Here is a 16,019-nt window from a genome sequence, read left to right on the forward strand (position 1 = left end):
TGCCTGTCAATTTGGTTTTGTTGTTTCTCCTGTGTGCTTGTCTTGCACTTTGGATGTGTGTTTGTGTTGGCAGCTGCCTGTCATCTGTTGCTTATTAGACTCGAGTATATTGGTAAGACGTCTGGTTTGGGCTTTGACAGGTTTTCAGCTGTGAAATGGCCCTCTTTGGTCAGCTGAACTGTAAGTAACATTTTTTTAATGATGGACACATTTAATTATTTTTGTCCTCCCACAAGTGGTTCTGAATTGTATTCCTGGTACTGTTGTCAGAAAAAAAAACATTTAAAGGTTGAGCTTTATTGGTGGTGAACTCTTTCTGAAACCATGGAGGAATCTTTCAGATTTGCATTTGCCCCCAAATTATTGGAGATTTAACCAGCTGTGGGGTTTAAAGTATACATCTGTTTTTATCGCTTTACTTTGATGTTTGTGAACAGCCCCAAGATTTCATGGAAACTTGAGTCTTGTCTTTATGATTATGTGGTGTATGTATAATTTGAAACAAGCATTGGTTGTGGTGTTTTGATGATAGTAGTGAAACACAATACTTGGGACCTTTTTCTATCAATAATGGTCAATGCTCTGGTGACGCCCGGTGTGTTTTCGCAGCTATAATTTCCTGTCTCTGAAAATACTGTGTCAGTGACTCTCACTTTTTCTGTTTTCTACTTGTTGGGTGTCCCCCATCCATCTCCTTGGTTTTTGCTTTCATTTTCCTCCTCATCCTTTCCTCTCCTCTTGGTCTTCCTGTTCAATCATTTATTCATTCTTTATTCTGCCCCCCTCACCAACACTAAAAAGCAGAAGAAAAGTTTAAAGTTCATTCGCAAATTGAAATGAATAGCATCAATGGCACCACTGACCTGAGTATGGGGTAACGAAACTCTAGAAGTCACCGGAGGAGGTGGTGTAGGTCTGGAGTCGACCGGAGGGAGTGAAGGAAGTGGAGGAGGCGGCGGGTTGGCGTTGTTGAGAAGGCTAGAAATAGAGGGCCCAGAGTGTCCACGAATCAATTGCGATCGTGCCTTAATTTTAGCCCAATCTCCCAATCGAACTATATAATTATGTGACCTGGTTGAAGACATAATTTGACAAGAAACAAGAACGCCAGAGAATGGACAGACAAACAGAAAATACGGAAAAAAAGCTTAGCCGTATGAAGAGCACAGGAACAGGAGTCTGCCGGAAAAAGAGCGCGCTAGTCAGGGGGGGCAAAGGGGAGGTTACCTACTTCCGGGAGGTTATCGGCCGTAGCTACTTTCGTTTTCTCCGCAAAGGCGGATAGTAGTTTGCACAGGACAGGAATCGGACTCCCTGTTGGAGTCTGCACTAGTGGGTCATGGTAAGTGTGTTACTTAAACGTAATTTTAGATTGAAAATTTCCTTTTAAAACCCATTCCACACCCATCCACCATTACAAAAATGTTCAGGGGCAGTAAAAAGGGTTGTTCTTTTCTCCCTTTAAAAAAAGAAGAAAAAAAAAAGCCTTTTGAGTGGCAGTCAAGTCGTACGCGTTATGAGCTCTTCATTGTTTTTAAAGTCCATATTGGTGATTTCAGGAAAGCAGACACCATCTTTGGGGACGCTGAGGTGTGGAAGAGTGTCAGTGACCGTGACAGGCGTGACCTCTTTGACGATGTTGTGCACCTGATTGCCAAACGAGAGAAGGTAAAACACTCAAAGCTACATAGTTGGTTGTATACACAAATTGAATGTCTGCATGAGGCCTTGTTGAAAATGAGTATCTTTGTCTGCCAGGTGAGGTGATGAGGATGAAAGTTTGCAGATTGATGATTTTATAATGGATTGAAACATCACTTTCGTTTTTCTTTTTCTTATGAAGGACTTTGTGATGGATTGCAACACACCTATAAAAGATAAATGAATAGGATTTTTTTTTCATGGATTGAAAAATGGCTTTTGTAATAAATGACAAATTTGTTAAGAATTACGCGCTTTTTTTTTTTTTTTTTTTTTCTTTTCTTTTCCATCTGAACAAATCTGCTTTCGTGAGTGTCTAGGTGTTGGCATGTGATGTGGTATGATGTGTGTGTGTAAGGGTCTTGATTATAGAGTCCTGTATTGTCATTTTTTGTCACCATTTTTTTCTCCATTGTTAGCACTGTGGGCCCCTGTGTTACGTAGGTAGCTTGCATTACAGATACCCATTCCTCTTCTTCATCTTTGTCATTTTCTCTTCCTCCTTCGTCTTTGTTGTCTTCTTCTACTTTGTCTTCTACTTCTTCTTTGTCTTCGTCTTCTTCTACTTTGTCTTCTTTTTCTTCTTCTTTGTCTTCTTCGTCTTTGTTGTCTTCTTCTACTTTGTCTTCTTCTTCTTCTTTGTCTTCTTTTACTTTGTCTTCTACTTCTTCTTTGTCTTTGTTGTCTTCTTCTTCATCTTCATGTGTGTTGTTTCTTTGAGGAAAAAAGTTTTGCTTAAAATACTGCATGAAAACTGTTTCATGGTTTTGTTGGGTTTTTTTGCCTGTGCCCATGACAACAGGAGGAAGCGAAGGCCTTGCGGAAACGCAACATCAAGGTGTTCTCCGAGATCCTGGACAGCATGCCCAACCTGCAGTACTGCACCACCTGGTCAGAGGCCCAGCAGATGCTGCTGGACAACACGCGGTTCACCGATGATCCCGATCTGGAAAGTGAGTCTGCGTCTGTTCTCTCATCTTGTATGACAGTCAGTCGTTTTCGACTGTGACCATCAGAACAGCAGAGGAGGTAACTGTTGTCCTGACTATCTGGGCTAGAATTCGATTATGGTGGAGAGCGTCTTGCCCAAGCTACATCCCCACTCTTTCGGCCTAGAGGGTTTTAGGACAGTCGGTGTTGGGGATGATTCCCAAAGGCCAACAAGCCCCCAAGGCTGCAGCACTAAGAGTCAGTGCAATATTGCCTCCTAGTTTGAGAGTCATAGTCCTTCACAAAAGACTAAGCTGTAAGTAATTTAATTTCCCATTGCATTGGAGAAACCATTGATATCACAGCTCTCACTTTGCGATTGGCCCAACTGTAAACTTATGTCTCTCTCTCATCTGAATTACTCACTTACTGCCCACACTTTTCTATCTGCAATCATGTGTGTGCATTTGCACCTCAAGTGTTTTACAGGCAGGAGGCCTGATGTAAAGGTTCTGTGAGTCCTTTAGCCCTCAATTACTTTTTTTTTTTAATTAGAATCTTTTTTCTCTTGTATATTATGATATTCATTGTCAAGCTTTTGGATAGCACATACAGGTACAGGACAAAGACATTATTCTGTTTCTGTCTGAGAGGCATTTACTACCTGAGATTGAAGCAGTACTCTCAATAAAATCAAGTAATGTCCCATTTATTAACCCATTTATTCAGTTTGCTAATGAATATGTAATTGAGATTAGTATGACTGGATGTGCACTCATAGTTACTGTTGTCACTGAATGTCAATAAGGAATATTTTGATAACAAGCAGTGACATCCTGCTCTGAGTATAGGTGCATGTCAAACAAACTGCTCAGGTGAAAGGTTTCAGACTTAATGCAGTGTGGTCTTTCCTTTCTTCACAGACATGGACAAAGAGGATGCTCTAATTTGTTTTGAGGAACATATCCGCATGTTGGAGCAAGAGTACGACGACGAGAAGGAGAGGGAAAGACGGAGACAGAAACGCATTCAGCGTAAAAACAGGGAGAGCTTTGTTGTGAGTGCTCTGTGTAGGTGTGAGCGTGTGTATGTGTGCGAGAGAGGGACAGCGACAGAGAGGTAACCATTTCTCGATGATGCTGTGTAACTCACCTATAACCACCCTAAAGTAACCTGATCAAGGATCTGGCAGAAAATGGGAGCAAGTTGTTTAACGCAACTAGTTTACCATGTCAGGGGAAAATGTCCTTTAAACATTGCAGAATCTTTAAAAGGTACATGAAAGCCAGAGTTCGGAGTTAAAAAAAAATTCAAAATTGCGCCAAACATCTTTTGATTATTAAATTTTGTTAAAATTTATGTTAATGATATACTTTTCTTTCAAAGATAAAGTTTAGTTCCAGTTTATATTCTTCAAATTACTTTTTTTTTCTTCTTCTTCTTCCAGGAGAGGGTGTATGGTTGTGTTTTATATACTATTTCTTCTAGACAACAACAAAAATGTTCTGATTGAAATAATCAAGTCTGATATTTCATCTCAATTTGTGTCTCCATTTCTCTTATTGGAGATGATATAGTATTCTGTATCCTGCTTTTTCCTATCCTCCCATAACTTTTGTGTGTGTCTGCTATAGCCAGGTGATATTTTCTCCCCCTCCACTAGACCTTGAGTGGTGGTCTGGACGCTAGTCATTCGGATGAGACGATAAACCGAGGTCCCATGTGCAGCATGCACTTAGCGCACGTAAAAGAACCCACGGCAACAAATGGGTTATTCCTGGCAATATTCTGTAGAAAAATCCACTTCAGTAGGAAAAACAAGTAAAACTGCACGCAGGAAAAAATGCAAAAAAAATGGGTGGCGCTGTTGTGTAGCGACGCGCTCTCCCTGGGGAGAGTAGCCCGAATTTCACACAGAGAAATCTGTTGTGATAAAATGAAAATGAAATGTTGTTGGACATCTCCTGTTGGAGATAAAGAGCATTTTGTACCCTGTGATTTCACCTCCGTGACTTTTTTTATTGTGTGCATCATTCCAGGTGTTGCTGGACGAGCTGCACGACAAGGGGAAGCTGAACTCCATGTCGCTGTGGATGGACCTGTACCCGTCCATCTCGCAGGACGTTCGCTTCTCCAACATGCTGGGGCAGGCAGGGTCCACCCCCCTTGACCTGTTCAAGTTCTACGTGGAGGATCTCAAGGCCAGGTTCCATGACGAGAAGAAAATTGTGAAAGATATTCTGAAGGTTAGTGTAAGATAAGATAAGATAAGAATAACTTTATTATCTCCAACTGGAGAAATTTGGTCAGGTGCATTATCACAACATAGACAAGTAAACAACATGGGGACCATAACTGTAAAAGTCAACAACAGCTTTTACAAATATTACGAAGATACAAATGTAAAAAAATATCACATACACCGTTTCATACATACATCCACACACTGCAGGTAATAACTATTATTCTTAACGTAAAAACAGAAAGAATTAAGAAATATTATTTTAATATAATTATAAACATAGCCTACTATACTGCATATTGATTATAATAGACATATAAGATAAGAATAAAGATAAATTGCGGAAAACCGCAACCAGATAATCAGCACACACCCGCACCCACCCACCCCACACACGCGGATTACTTGATTAAACAAGAGTAATAAACATATGTTCTCAAATAAATGCATTTCTCATATTCGCTTTTAAAAACATTGCAATTTTCTGTACCGTTGACTGACTACTTGTTGTGAAAGACTTTCTTTAAGCTGTCTCCCCAGAGCTATCTGTCCAGGCAGCATCCGCTTCAAGGAGATGCGTCATATCAGGCAGAAACTTTGTGTTTGCCAGTGGGCAAGACATCATTGCACCAGTGTTATCTTCAGGCAGAACTTGGCGTGTTGGTTGCCGAGTTTTCAGAATACAAAATCTTCTTTGTTGACATGTACTTGAGACCTTTTTTTGCAAATTAGACTTAGGCATTTCAAATGAGGACATATTATTGGTGCGGTTTCATAATCAGTTGTGCTATATCATGATCTAACTGATGTATTTATTGTTTAATGAATTATTATTGTTTTGTCCATTGTATAAATGTATTTCTAAAATTCTATGAAGAGGCTGCAGAGAAAATAATTTTGTTGTACGAAAATGGTGAGTGTAAAAAAAACAGAATTGTTTGTGTACCTGTTTTGGCGTAGTCCCCTGAAATTTTAGTAAAAATAGATTACAAACTCAAAATATCAAAATGCACTGTTTACAATGTCCCCAAATTTCATGGAGATATCTCTTTTCTTTCAGAAGTTATTATGAGTTATTTATTGGACTGGCTGAATATGTCCATCGTTGCACATTTTGCATGTTTTGTCGATTTTGAGTTCTTCCTAAACATAACAGAATTGATCTAGCATCTTGAACAAAAAATGTGCTTGATCTGTGTGATATATATATATATATATATATATATATATATATAGTGTTAGCTCAAACCAGTTTTGAAAGGCTTCATCACTGTTTTTCAAGATTAATGTACCTTCAGATATGGCTCATCACGAAAATTTGATCCAGTGGATATCATGTGAAATGGCATTTTTGATGTGCAATATCTTTTATGTTATATTTGCTATTGGTTTGTAAGTTGCAGTACTGTTTCTTTATAATATTTAGACTTTGTACCTTAAAAACTGGCTAAATCTGTTGGGAAATATTCATGATGTAATCAAGCAAACTAAAATCCCAAGAAGGTAATTACTGTGCGCGCTTAAACGACCATAACTCTTGAACAAATATAGATAGACCAATAATTTTTTGTGTGTTTTGTTTGTTTCAAACAAATGAATCTAGAAATATCACTTTCCACTATGTGTTTCTAAAGAACAATTTTGGCTGCCGCTACCTACTGTAATTGTTTGTTGTTTTTTTTGTTTTGTTTTTTCAAATAGTTATTAAGCAGAGTGGTTAAGTGTTGGACTTAAAATCTGAGGGTCCAAGGTTCAAATCTTGGTAACCAAGCCTGATGGGTAAGGGGTGGAGAATTTTCTGTTCTCCCAGGTCAACATACATGCAGACCTGTTAGTGCCTGAACCCCCTTCATGTGTAGACACGTACAGAAGATCAGATACGCATGTTAAAGAACCTGTAATCCGTGTCGGCGTTCGATGGGTTATGGATACAAGAACATACCCAGCATGCACACCCCTGAAAACGGGAGTATGGCTGCCTACATGGCAGGTTAAATAAAGAAAAACAGTTATGCAGTTAAAATGTTGCATGTCTGTATGAGTATGTGTGTATGTGACTGAAACCTGATTGAATGACACAGGAAATGAATGATGAGTGCCCAAAGGGCAGCCATCAGTCGGTTCTGCCCAAGTAGGCAGCCTGTTGTGCAAATGACTCCGTGTTTGCAAAGCGCTTAGAGCTTGGTCTCCAACTGCTATATAAGTATCCATATCATATCATATCATATATCGTATCATAGCTACTGGCCTTATTTGTGTTGCAGGACAAGGCCTTTTTCATCGAGGTGGCCACAACATACGAGGCCTTCAGTGGTGTCATTTTGAGCGACAAGAGGGCCAGCAGTCTGGACTCGGGCAACATCAAACTCACCTATAACAGTGTAGGTGTTCAGCTTTCAAGGATTCTTTTCGTGATGGCCAGGATTGTGCGTCTGTTTCTTGTGAGAAAAAAATACGGATTTCATGTGTTTTGAATAACACTGTTGTCAGTATTTAGACCTGTTGTCAGGGTGAAGAGTTTGTTAAAATGTGGAGGAAAGTGATTGTTTGGTTTCTGTTGGGGAAAGATTGGTTTGAATCTGTTTGGGGAGGGATTATTTCATTTCTGTTGGGGAGTGATGATGTTTTGGTTTTTTTCATTTATGTTGGAGAGGGGTTGTTTGGTTTCTTTCCAGGAGGTGATTGTTTCAGTTCTGTTGGGGAGGGATTGTTCTAATTCTGTTGGGGAAGGATTGTAATTCTGTTGGGGAGGGATTGTTCTAAATCTGTTGGGGAGGGATTGTTCTAAATCTGAACAATCTGTTGGGGAGGGATTGCTTCATTTCTGTTCAGGAGGTGATTGTTTTAATTCTGTTGGGGAGGGATTGCTTCATTTCTGCTCGGGAGGTGATTGTTTTAATTTTGTTGGGGAGGGATTGCTTCATTTCTGTTCAGGAGGTGATTGTTTTAATTCTGTTGAGGAGGGATTGCTTCATTTCTGTTCAGGAGGTGATTGTTTTAATTCTGTTGAGGAGGGATTGCTTCATTTCTGTTCAGGAGGTGATTGTTTTAATTCTGTTGAGGAGGGATTGCTTCATTTCTGTTGCGGAGGTGTGTTTTTTTGTGTTTTTTTGTTTTTTTTTGGTTTTTTTGTTTTTTAGTCCTGTTGGGGAGGGATTGTTTTAATTTGGTTTGGGAGGAGTTGCTTCAGTTTTGTTTGGGAGGGATTGCTTGGGATTGTTTTGTTGGTGAAGGATTGTTCTAATTCTGTTGGGGAAGGATTGTAATTCTGTTGGGGAGGGATTGCTTGGGATTGTTTTAATTTTGTTGGGTAGGAATTGTTCTAATTCTGTTGGGGAGGGATTGTTTTAATTTGGGGGGGGGGGGGGGGGGGGTTTGAATTGTTGTGGAGGGATTGCTGCATTTGTGGTGGGGAGGGATGATTTTTTTCTTTCATTTCTGTTGTGGAGGGATTGTTTCAGTTTGGTTGGGGAGGTAGTGTTTCATTTCTATTGGGAAGGTATTGTTTCATTTCTGTTGGTGGGGGGGGGAGGGTGATATTTGTTGTTGTTTGTTTCTGTTGGGGATGGATTGTTTTAATTCTGAGTTGAGGGATTGTTTCGTTTCTGTTGGGGGGGTATCGTTTCATTTCTGTTGGTCAGGGAGGGTTTTTTTTTTTGTTTTTGTTTTTTTTGCATTTCTAATGGGGAGGAATTGTTTTCATTCTGAGTTGAGGGATTTTTCATTTCGGTTGGGGTAGTGAGTGGTGGAGGTGCTAGTGCTCTAGCTGGGTATATTTCAGCTGGAAATCTGTGAAGTTGGCTGGTTTGTGGAATGCATTAGGACCTGCATGTCTTGACCAGCATTAGTGGTTTGCATGCTGTTGTGAATGAAGTCTTTGTTTAGTTTGACTTAATTTCCATTTACATAAGCTAGTTATTTCAGCTATAAAAGCTGAATAGCAGCGGCATGCGCACATGCGCGTGCGCACACACACACACACACACACACATACTACACTCATATGTATCCAAACAGACAAGAACGTGTGTGGATAAACATAGGCATGTGCATATTTGTATACATCTGTGCACACACACACACACACACACACACACACACACACACACACAAAGAGCTCACATACCGCCCACCCACATACTCTCCTATACTCAACACTCTACCTCATACTTTTTCATTATTTGTCTATGTCCATGGCTTTTTGTTTCAGTGTGCATTGGGTAGAATACCGTAAAGTCGGTCTGTTGAGCGCACTGGTATATAAGCCACACCCACTAAATTTAGGAAAAAATTTAACTTCATACATACATAAGCTGCACTGGCTTATAAGCCGCACTTATTTCCAGTACCGGAACACATACTGATACTACAGAAAAGTTGTCAGTACTGTAGGTTATGAAATAAACACAAGCGGGAACAACACAAAGAAAAGCATGCGAAAATACTGCTAGTGCCACAAAAAAAAAAATTTTTTAAATGAACACAACGAAAATAAGATCCATAATTTAGGGATAGTCACATTTATTCAATGTCATCCTGCTCACTGATCCACTGAAATCTTCGTCTTCAGTGTCCAAGTTGAAGAGAACCAGCACAGCTTCCTCCGCCATCTTGTCACTGACTTCAGCCTCGCTTTCACTTCATGAACATGAACGCAAAGTGGAGGTCGCTGCTTGTTCGCCACTTGCACTGTTGCCTGCTAGGTCGATTGCCTTCAATTTAAAGGCTGCATCATAGACATTACATTGTGTTTTCGGCATGATGAGGGTGTACGCTTGAGCAGAGTAGAACTGAATGCTGATCTGAAGTCTTTAATGTGTGGGGATTTGATTTATAAAACGTGAACAGTTGGCACACTATCGTGAAGCTCATCCAAAAATTCATGGACAGAAATCATGATTTTGGTGAGTTGAAGGGCAGCTAAGAATAGACGAGAACATGACACTCCCGGGATCGTTAAGATCCTCAAATAAGCCGCATCATTGTATAAGCCGCAGAGGTTGAAGCAGGGGTAAAAAGTCGCGGCTTATAGACCGAACTTTACGGTAGTTCAATTACAGGTTCTCTCAGTTTAAAATGCTATAGATTAACATTTGTTTTTTTTTTGGTGTTTTTTTTTTTTGCAGTTAATTGAAAAAGCAGAAGCCAGAGAGAAAGAAAGGCTAAAGGAAGAGGCAAGAAAGGTATGTATGTTTTCATTGCTACTGGGTTTTGAGAGATTTCCTCCATTGAACTGAATTTTCCTGTTGCATGTATATGTTTCTGTTGTGCACAAGGCCTCAGGCTTTAGTAATTATTCTTTCGCACATTAATGTAAGTATGTCAGATGTTTTGGGTTTTTTCACTGTCACTTTTGGTTGTAAATAATTATGGGTAAATGTATGATATGAAGTTTACGCACTCACACATGTTGAAGTTAGTTAATACTAAAGATGTAACCTCTTCAGAATGTTGTAGGAAGTCAGTGCCTAATAAATGACGGTGATTTTTTAAGTCCACATTGATTACTGATTTATTATAAACGTAATTGATGATATGTTTGAAGGCATGTAAAGTTTAAAAGAGTTGTTATCTTCACATTTTCGATTCATGTAACAGAATGTGTGTTTCAGTTGAAAAAAATAGAAAACAACTTCAAAACGGCCCTCAGTAGACACAACATTGGCCTGGAGCTGACATTTGAAGAGGTAATGTGCATCTTCTTTATTGTTAGAATATGAGGAGATTATCTTCTTTTTTTTTTCTTTCTTTTTTTCCTTTTTTTTATATATATATATATAAAGATTCATCATCAGTGACTGGAATGTGTAGTATGCATGGAAAAGTATTTCTAAGATAATTGAACGAAAGTCAGGTTGTCAACACAAGAATGTACACATCTGTTCAATTACAGCAGTGCTGTATCATAAGCTTACACATGGATACATTGCTGTGTTCTTTTTATTTGTACACCCATGTGTACCACTTCTTCCTCTGCACACACACGCACGCACGCATGCACGCACTGCACTGCACGCACGCACACACGCACTGTCTAAGTGAAATTTCCTTTATGAATACCCATGATATGAACTGAATATACAAACACTTACTACATACTTAGGATTTGAATCAAATGCACTTAATTAGCTAAAACATACTCATAATGTAAATCAAGCAAACAAGCCCTCACAACACACGATTTAAATCAGACTTGCAGTTTGTGAAGACACTTTATGCTTATTCGCTGATGGATTATTTTTGTTGCACAGGATTTTGATGGCATTCCTTTGCCCTGACCCATCTGTAAATCTGATGGGTCTTTTTTTTTCCAGGCCAAAGAAAAAATGGAGAGGGATCCTGCCTGGGAAGGAATCACGTTAGAATCCGAGCGCCTTCGTCTGTTCAAAGAATACATGACCTCTTTGGAGGAATCGTGCATGCATCATCATTCCCGCCACAAAAAGTCCAGAAAGAAGAAGAATCGTCGCTCACGTTCCAGGACTCCATCTGTTAGTATAGCTGAATCGTGTTCTTCAGTCAGGAAGGCTGTTGGGGGAGGATGGTGGAAAGAGGGGGTTGGGGCGTTAAGAGTGCTTGGAAACTGTGGGGATTGTGTGATTCGGTACCTACCCCCAAGGCATCAGTGTATTCAGTGGATGGTTTATCTCAGTTTTACTTTTTCTGATCCTGACCAGTCGGGGTTTCCATTATGTCCTGGCACATTCACCTGTTTGGTTTTGTTGTGTTTTTTCTGTTTGTTTGTTTCTCCATTCTGGAATCAGCTAACATCAGTAGAATGGGATTCTAAAAGAGAAGAGGATCTGTGAGAGTTGGAGTGAAGTGTTTGTGAAATAAAAGGGGGGTTGTGAATCTCAGTGTAAACACTGCCTTTCATACAGAAGCCTAATAATGAACATTTGGGGGTACTTTGTGAAATACAGGAAGATAAGAGTGTGGGTGATGGAAAATTATTACGTGAAATCTGTGCTAGTGGTGATGAAGATTGTTTTGTATGCTAAATGAAATGGAAATAGTGAACAGTGGAGGAAGGATTGTTAAGTATGCTAAATGAAATGGAAATAGTGAACAGTGGAGGAAGGATTGTTAAGTATGTTAAATGAAATGGAAATAGTGACCAGTGACAGAAGGATTACTTGGTACTCTGATGGTAAACAGGATAGTTGTGAGCAGTGGTATGGGGCAAGTGTTCATGTTTGATGAAAGCTGATTGTAGAAAAACGTTCCATGGAATTCTTAACTTCTGTTTTATTGATGTGATGATGGTTTTCATGCACAGAGTGAATCAGATGACGACAATTCACGTCATAGATCCAAGAAAAAGAAAAAGGCACGATCGGAATCCAGATCCAGTGATTCAGGTATTTAGTGTTCTGTGTCACGTCTGTCTTGTCTTTTCTTTCATTCATTGTCCTACAGTGTGTGAAATCTTTTGATGGACTTCTACATTCTTCTCGTCACTGATCATTGGGTTCATTCAGAATGTCACATATTATTAAATGTGTAGGTTTGTGTGTGTGTAGGCCTCTCTCTCTCTCTCTCTCTCTCTCTTTTTACCAGATGTGTGGCATGTAAAGTTTATACAAATTTGGTTTTGGAGAAGTTTAGGAATATCAGGGGGTTGATAACTCGGAAATGCTTCTAGCGGCTTTCAAACAGAGACTTATTGACTGTTTTAAATGAGATTGGCAAACACATTTAGAGCTGCATACATTCTATGATGTCTACGCCTCTTACAAGCATTTGTTTTCACCAAGTTGTCATTTACTTCAAATTGCCAACATCAAAATTCGTGCTGTTTCTCGAGATTATCTCGAGATTCAGGATTGGAATGTCTCCATTGAATTGTCATTTTTTACAGTCAATACATATATTCATATTTTTTCATACTGTGCTCACTCCATTGTATGGGCAAACGGCCTGACAATTAAACAACCCTACGTCCTGCGTCCTCTCTCTCTTGCTGGCTCGCTCTCTCAGTGCCTTTCTTTGCCTTATACATGCACACCTTTACTGATTGCCACATTTTCCTTGTCAGTGATACTTGGCATCGTAATATGTCATTAATTAAGTAAAGTGTGCAGGACGAGTGTGTATAATCTCTTTCTTTCTCTGTCTCTCTCTCTCTCTCTCAGCATGTCTTATAATCTTTCAGATAAGATGATAAGTCAGTTCTGCGTATCACAGGCACTAAGCAAATACAAAAGAAATCATAGCAACAGAAATCATCCTTGGGATAATATTCTGTAGAAAAATCCACTTTGATAGTAAAAAACAACCAAATACAACTTGTCGACAGAAAGAAAGAACAGGTGGTGTTGCTTTGTGGTAATGTCCTTTCTCTGGGAAGAACAGCCTCAAGTTCACACACAAAGCTCATTGGGGGAAAAAAAAAAAAATCCAGTCCAACCCAAATCAGGCTATTCATGTCATTACATATTATAATGTAACAAATAGGTCAGAGTATTGTCAAAACTCCCAATCGAGCTACATAATTGTGCGACCTGTTTGAAGACATAATTGGACACAAAACAGAAACGCCAAAGAATCGATAGACAGATAGAAAATGCGAAAAACTTAGCCGTATGAAGTGCACAGGAACAGGTGTCGAGATGGCTGCCGTCAAAAGAGGGCGCTAGCCAGGGGGACAAAGGGGACGTTACCTACTTCCGGGAGGTTATCAGCCGTAGTTCTCTCATTTTCTCCGCATAGGCGGATAGTAGTTTGCACAGGACAGGAATGTCAGACCCCTGCCGGAGTCTGCACTAGTTGGGTCACGGTAAGTATGTTATTTAAACGTAATTTTAGATAGAAAATTTCCTTTTTTTTAATACAAACATGTGAAAAACCAGCCAGCACTACAGATCTCTTTCTTTTCAGAAGATGACGCAGACAGAAGCTCCAAGAAACACAAGAAAAAATCTAAGAAGAAGAAACGAACATCACGATCAGTAAGTTTCATTTGTTTTTGCTATCCATAACGAATCATTAGACTTGTGGAGGTCTATCCTTACTGCTGAATTAAAACTATTGAATTGTTTGTGCCGCTGCCAGAATGGTTGTTGGGAAAACGTTCTTGTACCTACATACACACATGCACACACTTGCTCAAACATGTACGTCTCATACACACGCATGCAGATTTGGTTATGCAAACGTTTGCTGCTAAACACACTCGTGGATACTTTTATCCATGTGGACTTTCTTTGTTCATATGACAAATGAAAACAAGATAGGCAAAGCCTTCAAGACTCACTTGTGATACACTTTTTTTTTTTAAATCCAAGCTTTTTATGTAGTGAGTATAATTTCAAAATGTAATGTTTAAGATGAGAAAGATCAGTTTAAAGCAAATTAACTCCCCTAACATTAATTAGAGTAATTTCCCTTTTTTACTATCTGCACCAAAACGTTTGCAAATAAATAAAACTTCCATGCTTAGCAAAAGAAGTTCCTGTTTGAACAAAAAATGATAATAATGACTGCTCTAGTTGTTGGGCCAGAATATCAGATCAAAGTGCCAAGTTTAGAGAATACAAAAAATGTAAATATAACAGTAAATGCAGTTTGCATATAATTAGGCTTCATTTTTTTGTGCCCATCCCAGAGGTGCAATATTGTTTTAAACAAGATGACTGGAAAGAACTGAATTTTTCCTATTTTTATGCCAAATTTGGTGTCAACTGACAAAGTAGTTGCAGAGAAAATGTCAATGTTAAAGTTTACCACGGACACACAAGGACACACAGACACACACACACACACAGACAACCGAACACCGGGTTAAAACATAGACTCACTTTGTTTACACAAGTGAGTCAAAAACTGGATAGGATTCAGAAACAAGTCAGCAAGGCAAGGCACTGTGCTGGACTGACGACAGCATTGGTGATGTTTTGTGTTGTGCTTGGAACCTTGCACAAAGAGGGTGAAGTTGCACTGATGGGAATTGCTACTTACACTGAAGATATTGCTCACCACAAAGAACATGACTTTTTAGTCCCCTAGGAACCATCATACTTATCCATACTTAGAAGAGTCATCACCACCACCAGTGACTGGCTCCAGTATCATTAGCGCTGTTCTCAGCTCGTCCTGGCAGAACAAAGGGCACAAGTCATCCAGCATAATTATTACAGAAATCTGGCTCAGACAAAACAGGAGCTGAGAGTGTACCCAGCATAGGAAAAGGACACTGGATACTTTCTTGCAAGTCAATTAATTGCAGCCACAGTAGCTTTTGGCAGTCTACAAACTTGGTTGGGTTGGCACAGTAGTACAGGTATAGACATTGTGGGTATGGGATTTTTGTTTAATGTTTTTATGGAGCACGGTCCATTCAGAGAACTTGAAGACTGACTTTGGGGCTTTTGCCCATGTTGCCACTTGCTTTTGTGTGAGTGCATCAGTAGGCTTTTGCATCTCTGCAGAGGACAGTACTTATAAACAGAGAACGCTGGATGGGCTAGAAGTAGAAATACCCTTCTTGTTTTGTTTTTTTTCACAGGCATCAAGATCCGAAGCATCAGATGCTGAACCTGAGCGGGAATATTCCAAGAAGAAGAAACACACTCCAGAACCCAGAAAGGAAAAGGTCAGTGGTGGTGACTGGTGATTCACTTTCTGGTTCAGTCAGTCCCCTTTGTTTGGGAGTGCAGGGGAGAAAGTGAGATTCGGCCTGCTGTATGCCTGTCCCTGCTTTCTCACAGAGCAAAACATCAACTCCCATTCTTGGAGAACTCCGATGTTCAGTTTTATTAAAAGTCTGTCAATTACTCGCTCAATTACTCACTCAGATTTAGAGAACCATGACATTAGCCCCATTCAGGTGAGATTCTGTGAAATTAATCAGTGAATGTTAAGACACAAACAATTTGTTTCTTTTTCCTCTAATTAAGGTCAAGGCCAGACCTGTCAATCATTTGCAACTGATATTCGATGCAACGAAATCAGTTCAAAAATACACAAGAGATTACCACCTTTTTTTTTCTTCATTGTCTACATGAGATTAGCTGTCAGGATGAAATAAATGTTTTTCTTGAGTGCTTACACAGGCCTGTGCAGCTGGTCTTGTAGTGTGGTGGATGTCAGCACAATCCCCCTCAGACCTCTGAGGCCCCTGCAGTGTAGAGAATGTGTTCAGTCT

The 16,019-nt window shown here is 39.6% G+C and overlaps 1 protein-coding gene across 3 annotated transcripts in view; it reads left to right on the top strand.

Moving 5' to 3' along the window:
- Positions 1–16,019, top strand: part of LOC143293884 (pre-mRNA-processing factor 40 homolog A-like) — a 31,212-nt gene that overhangs the window by 12,571 nt on the left and 2,622 nt on the right. For 2 of the 3 annotated variants that reach the window (XM_076605220.1, XM_076605222.1), the window contains exons 12-22: positions 1,560–1,668; positions 2,504–2,654; positions 3,555–3,688; positions 4,671–4,877; positions 7,138–7,254; positions 10,000–10,056; positions 10,486–10,560; positions 11,188–11,364; positions 12,153–12,234; positions 13,754–13,824; positions 15,381–15,467. In XM_076605220.1, the coding sequence (XP_076461335.1) occupies positions 1,560–1,668; positions 2,504–2,654; positions 3,555–3,688; positions 4,671–4,877; positions 7,138–7,254; positions 10,000–10,056; positions 10,486–10,560; positions 11,188–11,364; positions 12,153–12,234; positions 13,754–13,824; positions 15,381–15,467 (1,267 nt within the window). The remainder of the gene's footprint in view (positions 1–1,559; positions 1,669–2,503; positions 2,655–3,554; positions 3,689–4,670; positions 4,878–7,137; positions 7,255–9,999; positions 10,057–10,485; positions 10,561–11,187; positions 11,365–12,152; positions 12,235–13,753; positions 13,825–15,380; positions 15,468–16,019) is intronic. The other variant, XM_076605221.1, reaches the window with a different exon arrangement.

Source organism: Babylonia areolata, chromosome 19 (assembly GCF_041734735.1).
Source record: "Babylonia areolata isolate BAREFJ2019XMU chromosome 19, ASM4173473v1, whole genome shotgun sequence".
Lineage (NCBI taxonomy): Eukaryota > Metazoa > Mollusca > Gastropoda > Neogastropoda > Buccinidae > Babylonia > Babylonia areolata.